General features: G+C 43.0%; 1 protein-coding gene across 1 annotated transcript in view; it reads right to left on the bottom strand.

Moving 5' to 3' along the window:
- Window positions 1-18: 18 nt before the first annotated feature.
- Window positions 19-11,691, bottom strand: part of LOC102311678 (NACHT, LRR and PYD domains-containing protein 14-like) — a 46,557-nt gene continuing 34,884 nt past the window's right edge. The window contains exons 3-11 of the mRNA XM_042215863.1: window positions 8,136-9,918; window positions 7,849-8,022; window positions 7,101-7,274; window positions 5,663-5,709; window positions 4,961-5,490; window positions 4,225-4,268; window positions 1,584-1,621; window positions 899-960; window positions 19-589 (exon numbers count right to left, since the gene is read on the bottom strand). Of these exons, the coding sequence (XP_042071797.1) occupies window positions 530-589; window positions 899-960; window positions 1,584-1,621; window positions 4,225-4,268; window positions 4,961-5,490; window positions 5,663-5,709; window positions 7,101-7,274; window positions 7,849-8,022; window positions 8,136-9,918 (2,912 nt within the window). The 3' untranslated portion in view covers window positions 19-529. The remainder of the gene's footprint in view (window positions 590-898; window positions 961-1,583; window positions 1,622-4,224; window positions 4,269-4,960; window positions 5,491-5,662; window positions 5,710-7,100; window positions 7,275-7,848; window positions 8,023-8,135; window positions 9,919-11,691) is intronic.

Below are 11,691 nucleotides of genomic sequence, written 5' to 3'. Positions count from 1 at the left end.
TTTTGATATGAAAGGAAGGTTGGAGATTGGCCTATAATTAGCTAAGACTGCTGGGTCTAGAGATGGCTTTTTGAGTAAAGGTTTAACTACAGCCAGCTTGAAGGCCTGTGGTATATAGCCAATTATTAGAGATGATTTGATCATATTTAAGATCGAAGAATTAATTAATGGCAGGACTTCTTTGAGCTTGTAACAAGCTGCCAAACATCAGAAAAACTGTGAGCAACTGTGTAGCTGAAAATTCAAATAACTCTAGCAACATGCATTACATCACAGCAACACTGAAGAGTCAGTGCTGAGATTAAGGTCCTGACACACTCAGGTGTTGTTTGTGTTCATTCTGTGGGGAAAAAAATGACCACGTTTATACAATGCAATCGTGTTATGGCGGGAACTGTCCACTCAACTTTTTGTTTGCATAATCGTCTAACAGGAACATAATGGCACATCAGGGTGCTGAAGTTAGTCTAATTTAAAGAAAACATTACCTGATGGGCTGTAAAAAGGTGGAGGTGTGGATTTCTTGTCATTACCTGTAGAAGATTCGTGCAGACTCAGTTTGAACTGCATGTTGGAAGCTTGTTGGAGACTAGAATTCAGAAAGGAACATGATCAGGACTTTTAGGACCAATAACCTGACTGAGTGTTGAGTGAAGAAACAAACTTAACTCTAGCATGCTGTTCACAAGGATACAGGACTGGAATTATACATTCAAGTTGGAACAGGTGCAGAGCTAAAAGCAGCTTGGTAACACAAACATCTGTGCAGTGATGGAATAAAACCAATTTCTACTGTGAGTGAATTTTCATTGCTGATGGCCTCTTTGTCACCAAGCTGCAGCAGGTATTTTACATATCTATGATCAGGAACCTCAGGACCTGGTCATTGTTCTCACACCTCCATCACGTCCTCTTGATCTGTTTCTGCTGTGGTATGATCCAGCTCGAATCCCGAGTCCACTGAGATTAGAAGACAAAAAGCTGCCATCACAAAGGTTTTGCAGCTTTTTATGCATCATTTCCTTCTACTTGAAAATACATTTCACTCATTAAGATCAAAGCTGAACCATGACCGTCCAAGTAAATCATGGTAAATGGCCTGTATTTGCATTGCGCCTTACTAGTCCCTAAGGACCACAAAGCGCTTTACACATTCAGTCATCCATCCAGTCACACACTGGTGATGGCAGCTACATTGCAGCCACAGCCACCCTGGGGCGCACTGACAGAGGCGAGGCTGCCGCAGGCCCTCTGACCACCACCAGTAGGCAACGGGTGAAGTGTCTTGCCCAAGGACACAACGACCGAGACTGTCCAAGTTGGGGCTCGAACCGGCAACCTTCCAATTACAAGGCGAACTCCCAACTCTTGAGCCACGATCATCGTAAAAAAGAACATATGAAATACACACATTCAGATTATCGGACTAACCTTGACTGTTCTTAACGTGACTCTATTCTCATGGTTTTCGATCTTAAACATGTGAGGAGAATGTGTTTTCCAGAGCTTTAAACTAAATACAAAAACACACTTTTTAACTAGATTTATTGATGACAGAACTCAGTACTAGTTTCAGTACTCACGTGTGTCTCTGGAAGTTGTACTCGACCTCTCTGGGACACTGCAGACACAAGCACACTAACAGGTAAAGGCTCAAGTGAAAACTGACTACATTTTTGTGATGGGGCGTGGCCTGCGGTGCCGTGCAGAGGAGGCGGACGCACCTGCACAGCATCTGCAATCACGCCCCGCCGAATTAAATATTGTACTGGGTCCTGTGGTTGGCGTTGCTGTTGTGATAGTGTTGAGCGGGCAGCGGGAGAGCTGCAGCTCTGTGAGTATTGTGGACAGCAACCATCAAAGCTTTAATAAAAAGCATCAAAATGCCACTGGGTCTGCCGTGTATGTTTACAATTTTGTTTGAATTAACTTTAATAAATCTTCCAATGAGGATCTCAAATAACCAGTGCAGTCAACCACCGCCTATTCGTGGTTCAGTATTTATGGATTCGCCTATACATGGATTTTTCTGTGGAGCGTAACTCCAAATGATTTGTTGCCCTTTTCTATTGCACTTTTGTGGCAAGCAGTGCCTAACTGGTCCAGGAGGTAAAATCTGAATGGACTGTTGATGTAGCATGACAACTGGTTTTATCACTTGGTCATAGGATTTGTTTGGGTGTCATCATGAGAGTGCTCTAGTAGAAACTCTTCCATGGAGTGAATCACCGGTGGCAGCGGGCCTCACGAGAATGCCGTGCCATCTCCTCCTCCCCAGAGTCAGTGTCGGGCGACCACATGTCACCACTGAGCACAGCACAAACACTACACACCACCAAAGGTCGTGAACGCATCCCCACACACTGCCCCAACAGGTTATTAAATCTGTCCCCAGAATTAAGGGATGCCTCAGGCATAAGCTGACTGCAGTCTTTACTATATGAAAAGCCCTTCAGCTAATCCAAAATGCTGCAGCAAGAGTGCTGACAGGGACTAGAAAGAGAGAGCATATTTCTCCTGTTTTGGCTTCCCTTCATTGGCTTCCTGTTAAATCCAGAATTGAATTCAAAATCCTGCTCCTCACATACAAGGTCTTAAATAATCAGGCCCCATCTTATCTTAATGACCTTGTAGTACCATATCACCCTATGAGAGCACTTCGCTCTCGCTCTGCAGGCCTACTTGTTGTTCCTAGAGTATTTAAAAGTAGAATGGGAGGGAGAGCCTTCAGTTTTCAGGCCCCTCTTCTGTGGAACCAGCTTCCAGTTTGGATTCGGGAGACAGACACTATCTCTACTTTTAAGATTAGGCTTAAAACTTTCCTTTTTGCTAAAGCATATAGTTAGGGCTGGACCAGGTGACCCTGAATCCTCCCTTAGTTATGCTGCAATAGACGTAGGCTGCCGGGGGATTCCCATGATGCATTGAGTTTTTCCTTTCCAGTCACCTTTCTCACTCACTATGTATTAATAGACCTCTCTGCATTGAATCATATCTGTTATTAACCTCTGTCTCTCTTCCCAAGCATGTCTTTTATCCTGTCTTCCTTCTCTCACCCCAACCGGTCGCAGCAGATGGCCCCGCCCCTCCCTGAGCCTGGTTCTGCCAGAGGTTTCTTCCTGTTAAAAGGGAGTTTTTCCTTCCCACTGTCGCCAAAGTGCTTGCTCATAGGGGGTCATATGATTGTTGGGTTTTTCTCTGTATTTATGAAGCACCTTGAGGCGACTTTTGTTGTGATTTGGTGCTATATAAATAAAATTGAATTGAATTGAACTATATGCATTTTGTGTTTTATTTGCAGCAGCGCTATGGGATATTCATGAATGCCTCCATGTACACGTACAACCTCCACATACTCTGCCTCAAGCAGTGCCCTGGGCTGGTAGACCAGGGTCTTTGTGCAGCCTGAATCCACCATAGTCTAGTGTATACCCCCTTGGCACACTGTATGTCCCTCTCAGACTAAGGGAGGGTGTTGGAGGGCTGGCAACATGAAACACTAGTCCCACCTCCTTCTGCGGACACTCCCAGCAGATGTGTCCTGTTCACCTGCACCTCCAACACTCCTGCCCTAACACTCGTGCAGCTCCCAGTGAGTGGGGTGCAGCCCGAGACTCGCTGAACCGACTACACTGTTCCTGTCTCCATGAACTGGTCCAGGGTGAGCAAGTTCAGCAGCTGAACTTCCCCCTCTGACATCGGAAAAACAGCTTCTCACCACCGGAAGGCTAAGCGTTGCCCTTTGAGTTTCCCTAGCTAGATGAGGCATAAACTGCAGCGACCATTTCTCCTCGGGCCACCAGCAAACCTCTACAGTGGCCTGAAAAACTTCCAGGAAGGCCTGGGGGTCCTCTCCCTCCTTCAGCCAGGTCCTCTCCCTCCATCAGCCAATGGAGCATCACCACTTTGCCCACCGATGTAGAACAAGGTACAATACACAGAAATTATAGAAACAACACACAAACAAGAATCCACAGTGCCCACTCAAAGTAAAACCTGAATGGACTGTTGATGTAGAGTGTGCCAACTGGTCATCAAAATAACTTCACTGTCTTTACTGCCCTCTATCAGGTCTCCAGCAATATACCCACCAAGTATGATTTAGATCAACAGGTGTTGAGCAAACTGCTCCTCTGTTCAATGAAGTCTGAATGAAAGTGTATGGATAAGCTATGCTTCAGTTTAACAAGCATAACCCAGTTGAATTTTTATTTATTTGATTACCTGTCTGAAAGTTTTCTATCCCAAGTCAGTTTACCTCTTGCATCCTGAAAAGGATAAAGGCACAACATTAGTATCAGGATATAAGATGGGAAGAAGAATTACTCAACTTTTTTCTCATAGACACAGAGGCAGACAGAATGATTTAGTACATAATGTAAATACTCTTTGTCTGTAGCAAAAATATTAATCATTGGATCAAATATTAACAATACGGTGCCCATAGGATACTACTAATACTGCCCATCAACCCTCCCAGGGTATGGCTGCCAAAGGTGCTAGCAGGATGACTGCACACCAAAGCTGTTTTTTTCTTTTCTTTTCTTTTAATCTTGGCTGCTCCCTTTATGATTGACACAGTGGATCATCTGCCTCCATCTCACACTATCCCTAGCATCCTTCCCTGCCACTCCAGTCATCTGCATATCCTCTCTCTCCGTGCATAAACTTGTGGTCTTGCTCCTTTCCTCCAACCTATTAGACTGCACACCAAAACAGTTTGTCCTTCAAATTCCTTTCTGTGACTGCATTGAGAGTAGCTATATTTTAACAGAGATTTTTAATTAATGCATTTTTAATTTCTAAATAAAGAGGAAGATAAAATAAAGGGACTTTAATGATGTGGATAGTCTATGTATTTGTAAATTAGAAAACGTGTTTCTGAGTGAAAGAGACCCATGTGCAGACAGAATTATCTGCTCTACAGCCTTTCTAATGGATGAGGCTACTCATACTCAACTGCACACAGAGACACTGAAGAACCAGGTGACCAGAACCCAAATCCAGGGTACAGAAGCTCAGTGAATGTGGTGCTGAAGGTGTGGAGGTGGATCAGAGTGTCGGAGGAGACTCTGTAGAAGGACAGAGTGCCACCAGGACAGTCCACATACACCCCTACTCTGTGAGAGACCGAGGAGGAGGTGGAGGAGATGAATGCTGTTTCATCATTGTGCCAGACATGGTAACAGGCGTCATCAGAGCACCTCAGACTCCAGGACTGATCATTGCTTCCAAACTTGCAGCCATTACTGCTTCCTTTCTTTTTTATTCCTCGGTAACTCACTGATAAATCAACCTTCCCTCTCCACTCCACCTCCCAGTAACATCGACCAGTCAGACCATTTCTACAGAGCAGCTGAGGAAGCTCAAATCTGTCATGATGGTCAGGATATGACTGATCCTCCTTCACCAATGTCATTTTCCTGTTGTTGTCAGACAGCTTGATCTTTGTATGTATTGTGTTTGCGCTGGGTGTGGGTTCACAGATATCTAAGGAGAACAAACACAATACAGCTGGAGTTACTCATCTATCATCTGTTCATTGATTGACTCTTTGATAATGACTACTGACATCACAGATGTGAATGAGTGATGTGACAGTTTAAAGATGGTTGAATGTGTGCTGCTTTGTATTCATGAATCACATCAAAAACACGCTTACACTTCCTCAGACCTGGTCTCAACCATCGGACTCCAGCAGGCCTCACCCTAAAGGTAGGAGGGGGGTCAGACCACCTCAGTGTATTTCACACATCAACATTACATGTATTTGTAATACATACAATGCAATAATGGTTGTCTAATAGACTCTATTGTGTTCATGTAAATGGGGATTCTTTTTCACAATCAGAAGGAAATTACACTAAGGTAATTATGGAGTTCAGGGTTCCATACTAGGACTGTGCTAGTCTTACATTTGATCAGTATCTCTAACAATAGAACCATCTTCACTCAGAGAGAAGCTAAAAAACTAGTTTGTGCATTTATTACTTCTAGTTTGGACTATATACTTGAGGGGTCAGGTGAAATGTGTGTAGGGTGACAGTCAGTGGCGGGGCCTTGTGGTTTTGTACCCAGCTACTAAGGCTGACTTGAATGGAACTTAAGCTGCTGCATGAGGTTGAGAGATACTAGTTAGATATAGTCAGGCTCACTGCAGTGCATGGCTTGGGCTCTGGAATTAATCTCCTGGGAAGGGGTTGAACTCTGCTCCAGTCTGGAGTAGCCCTCAGTCGGATTAGATCAGGCAGGGATGCCCGATACTTCGGGACGTGACTGTTGGGAAAGGCCTGCCTGATCCAATCCGACCTCGAGTGGTGTTCTGTTATTGGACTTCTGTGCAAATTACACTTCATCCATAACAAACGCTGACCGTCAACAACAATAATAATCGTATTATCAGATCTGTAGCCATAGATTCTGGTGAAGAGAGGTGCCAAGCTGTCAATTGATCACCACTTGGTAGTGAGTTGGATTAGGTGGCAAGGGAGGATGCTGGGCAGACCTCGCCCTCCTAAATGTATAGTGAGGGTGTGATGGGAACAGCTGGCAGGGAATGGACCATATTCTGCTGTGGGACTTCAGAGGCAGGTAACAGGTACAAGGAGGCCAAATGGAATGCAGATTCGGCAGTAGCTGAAGCAAAGTAGCAAGACGAATTTGGTGACGCAGAGGAAAAAGACTTTTGATCTGCCTTGAAGAGGTTCTGGCAAACCATTAGGCAATGTTATAAAAATAAATCTAACAAATAATGACCAATTAAATGACCTTTTGAAATAATTATATCCTAATCAATAACACTAATAAAAGTTGCAGGAAGTGAAAATACAAAAGAGGTATTCTTCAGCCTGGAGTCTTCTTTTAGCATATATGGATCACCCCAAACTGAGTAAGCCAATTTTTGTTCTTGGAGTTGCTTGAAGGCATGCTACACACATACATTCATATCCAATTAGTACTTTTACTGTCATGAAAAGAAAAACGTATGCTACTTGTGTGATTGTTCATGTAACACGTTTGTTCAGCATGATGGACAGGCTGAGTAAAGGAAAGAGATTGACTATCACACACTGTCTGTGGCTGTACCAGACCTCCCATACCTAAGGTTTTTCAGTTTTGATTGTTGGTCCTCTAGTCTAGCTGACAGCAGAGCCACTCCTGAGTCTCCTGGATGATTATAACTCAGGTCAAGGTCTCTCAGATGGGAAGGGTTAGATCTCAGAGCTGAGGCCAGAGAAGCACAGCTGTCCTTTGTGATAAGACAACCTGAAAGACTGGAGGCAAACAAAACAACACAAGACTCTCGTTCACTCCTCGAACACAAGCAAAAGAAAATACTTTAATTCACTTTTCTTCTCATTCGATCAAACAGGTTGATTCCATCAAAATAAATACTAAGCAGAGAAAAACTTCAGAGTCCTTTCTGAATACTTCTTAAATAAAAAATAAAAATAAAATAAAAAACAAGGTGCCTCAGTTATATAAAAATATTTTTTAAGTCCCGACACTAAGCTTGGCAGATTTGTTTGGCCAAGCATATACCACTTCCTCAATAAAGAATTAAGCATTAAATTGAAACAACACTAAGTGGGAGTGCTTGGTACTTGTACCTCACAAGATAATCCCTCCATCTTTTATTTTAATCACTTAAGTTAAACAGGTAATGAAGAAAATGGATGGATGGATTAATTACAAAATAAAAATAATGGAAATAAATCCAGAAATTAGTGATGAAGTTTAGTAAACCGTCATTTGACAATTGACATTAGAAAAGACAATCCTAACCAAGGTAGAAGTTTTTTAAATTATGAAAATTAGCTTTCAGTTATCTTTTTAATGTTACTTGACCTCAGAGTTTCCAGTTTGCATTGTGGATTCTTGAGTCCTGCGGACAGAAGCTTCACGCCGGGATCCTGCAGGTCATTGTTACTCAGGTCCAGCTCTCTCAAGCTAGAAGACTGGGAGCTGAGAACTGAGGACAGAGTTTTACAGCTTCTCTCTGTAAATTTACAAAAGCTCAGACTGAATAGAAAATGACAAGAAAAAGAAAAAAAAGAAAGAAAGAAGAAATTAAGTTTCAGTCAGTACCAGCACATTTGAATCACCAGGACCTTACAGGATCTCTAAACACTTACAGTGCTTTCCTAGTTACTTTGACCACTGGCAGCAGCCTCAGAAGAGCCTCCTCTGAAGCAGAGTATTTCCTTAGGTCAAAAACATCCAGATCTTCTGATGACAGTAAGATGAAGACCAGAGCTGACCACTGAGCAGGAGACAGTTGTTGTTTTGAAAGACTTCCTGAACTCAAAGACGTTTGGATCTCCTTCCATAGAGAACAATCATTAATTTCATTCAGACAGTGGAACAGATTAATGCTTCTTTCTGCAGACAGATTCTCACTGAGCTTCTTCTTGATGTACTGGACTGTTTCCTGACTGTTCAGTGAGCTATTTCCTGTCTGTGTCAGTAGATCCTGTAGAAGAATCTGATTGGTATGAAGTGAAAGACCCAAGAGGAAGCGAAGGAACAAGTCCAGGTGTGCATGTGGACTCTGTAAGGCCTTATCCACAGCACTCTGGTGGAGATTTTTCCTTTTAGGTTTATTTTGCAAAAGTTTAGACCACCAGGATGTTTGCTGTTTTTCTAGCAGGTTGACTCCAGAGTTGATGAAGGTCAGATGGACATATAGAGCAGCTAGAAACTCCTGAACACTCAAATGGATGAAGCAGAACATCTTGTCCTGGCATAGCCCTCTCTCCTCTTTAAAGATCTGTGTGAACACTCCTGAGTACACCAAGGCTGCTCTGACATCGATGCCACACTCTGTCAGGTCTGATTCATAGAAGATCAGGTTTCCTTTCTGCAGCTGATCAAAAGCCAGTTTTCCCAGAGACTCGATCATTTTTCTGCTCTCTGGACTCCAGTATGGATCTGTCTCAGCTCCTCCATCATACTTGACTTTCTTCACTTTGGCCTGAACCACCAGGAAGTGGATGCACATCTCAGTCAGGGTTTTGGGCAGCTCTCCCCCCTCTCTGGTTTTCAGTACATCCTCAAGAACTGTAGCAGTGATCCAGCAGAAGACTGGAATGTGGCACATGATGTGGAGGCTTTGTGATGTCTTGATGTGGGAGAAGATCTTGGTTACCTGGTTCTTATCTCTGAATCTCTTCTTGAAGTACTCCTCCTTTTGTGGGTCAGTGAATCCATTGAGCTCTGTCACCATGCCAACATACTCAGGAGGGATCTGATTGACTGCTGCAGGTCGTGTGGTTATCCAGAGGCGAGCAGAAGGAAGCAATTTCCCCCTGATGAGGTTTATCAGCAGCACATCCACTGAGGTGGACTCTGTAACATCAGTCAGAATTGTAGTTTTGTGGAAGTCCAGAGGAAGTCGACACTCATCCAGACCATCAAAGATGAACACAACCTGGAAGTCTTCAAAGCTGCAGATTCCTGCTTGTTTGGTTTCGGGAAACAAGTGATGAATAAGTTCTACCAAGCTGAACTTTTTCTCTTTCAGCACATTCAGCTCTCTGAAAGTGAATGGAAACATGAACTGGATGTCCTGGTTGGCTTTGTCTTCAGCCCAGTCCAGAGTGAACTTCTGTGTTAGGACTGTTTTCCCAATGCCAGCCACTCCCTTTGTCAGCACTGTTCTGATTGGTTTATCTTTAACAGATGAGGCTTTAAAGATATCTTCTTGTCTGATTGTTGTTTCTGGCCTGTCTGGTTTCCTGGATGCTGTTTCAATCTGTCTGACCTCATGTTCATCACTGACCCCTGCAGTCCCTCCCTCTGTGATGTAGGGCTCTATGTAGATCTGATTCAGAAGGGTTGGGTTTCCTGCTTTAGCGATTCCTCCAAACACAAACTGGATCTTCTTCTTCAGGTTAGGCTGACACTTTAGAAGAAACTCTGAGTAAAATAACAACACATATTTAGATAATATGAAGCTTATGTGTAAGTTCATTAAGTGTCCCAGGTCATGATTTTGTGTGTTGTCTTTGGTCGTCACACCCAGTGTTGGGAAGGTTACTTTTAAAATGTATTCCAGTACAGATTACAGAATACATGCTCCAAAATGTATTTTGTAACGTATTCCGTTACGTTACTCAATGAGAGTAAAGCAGAGCTTCCCAAAGTGTGGGGCCCGCCCCCTAGGGGGGGGGGGCACAGAGCCATTGAAGGGGGGACGCGGTATGAAAAGGGAAAAAAAACAACAACGCTTAGACACTGCTAGCACGGGGCGCCCACACAAACGCAAAGCAGGAGATGAAGCATAGCTGAATATGTTTCCAAACCAACTAAGTCAAAGACTAGAAAATATGGTGAAGCATGTCGTCCCCTTTGGCTTCACCTGCACAAGTGCCAGGGTAGGTCTCCCCTGCATAACTGGTTTTCCCTTCGTCTGGAGCAGCGCTGGGCTGTTTAAATCAGGGACAAACAGTATCCCACCTTCTTGATTTTTAGTTCCCAAACACTTGTTATAATGACAAACTACTGCTGACATTTTGGAGATGTTAGTTCTTTATACAGTAAAGTTACAGTGGGATACAAATAATATCAGGCTGATCCTGCCACGATTTGTTCCCCCTGTCTAAATCACGGACAAACAGTATCCTACAGTTTTTTATGTCTTTGAACCCATTTTGCACTGAGAGGCATTTTTTGAAAAATGTATTGATAGCAATGTTGAATATTATTACACAGGAAAAAAAACAACTACACGTAAAATAAACAGGTGTCATAATTTGTTTGGGCTTCCACTGGCGTGGAATTACCAAAAATAGAGAGGGCGTAGACTAATATATGAAACAGCAAAAGACCGCTGTGTAATCCATTTATTTTAACAAAGTAGCTGTATTCTGAATACCACCTTTTTAAAGGTGTAATGGTGTTAACTGTGACGGAATACAGTTAGTCATATTTTGTATTTTAAATACATAACGGCAGTACATGTATTCCGTTTCTTCCCAACACTGGTCACACCTGAGGGTGGCGTTGTTCGTTTTCTTTGCTGTTTGTGCTTATGTAAGTTCCAGGTAGACGCTGACCATTAGTTGAAGACTAAATGGAGCTGGCTATAAAATGGGAGAGCTTGGTTGTCTTGTATATATTGTAAATAGTGTAAATTGAGTTTTTCTGAGTGATCTGGTTGCTTTAGTGGTGGAAGCCTTTTTCTCCTATTTAGGTTAGGGAGACAGGTAAGAGGCCTGTATTTTCTTTTGGATTTCTTGTCATAGGTAAGTTGGTTCCATTTCAGATTCTAGAGCCTTTTTTTGTTATCTTGGTCATGCCCACCCTGACGCTTGCTATCTTTAAAGGTTAATAAAATATCCAGTTGTTGTGAACCCACAAATCTGTGGTACCGTTGGTCTTTACTTGGGAGCTGGGGTGTTAGTTTTCTCTTTTTTTGTTTTTTGTGTTGCACTCTGGTTTCCCCTAGACTGGATGTAACAGCCTGCTTTTCTGTTCTCTACATCAGTTTCCCAACCACTGTGCTGCAGCACATAGGTGTGCCATGGAAATGATCAGGTGTGGAAGATTATTTGGTTTCACCTGATTGGTAGTCTGAACAATCAGTGTGAGTAACAGGCAGTGTTGGGACTAAGTAACGCGTTACAGTAACTACGTTATTATTGTGGTAACGAGCACGGTAACTAGTTATTATGCCAAAATCAGGAACGC

This window comes from Haplochromis burtoni, unplaced genomic scaffold (assembly GCF_018398535.1).
Source record: "Haplochromis burtoni strain Fernald_Lab_line unplaced genomic scaffold, NCSU_Asbu1 Contig_849, whole genome shotgun sequence".
Taxonomy (NCBI): Eukaryota; Metazoa; Chordata; class Actinopteri; order Cichliformes; family Cichlidae; genus Haplochromis; species Haplochromis burtoni.
This window is presented reverse-complemented; position numbering and strand designations above follow the sequence as displayed.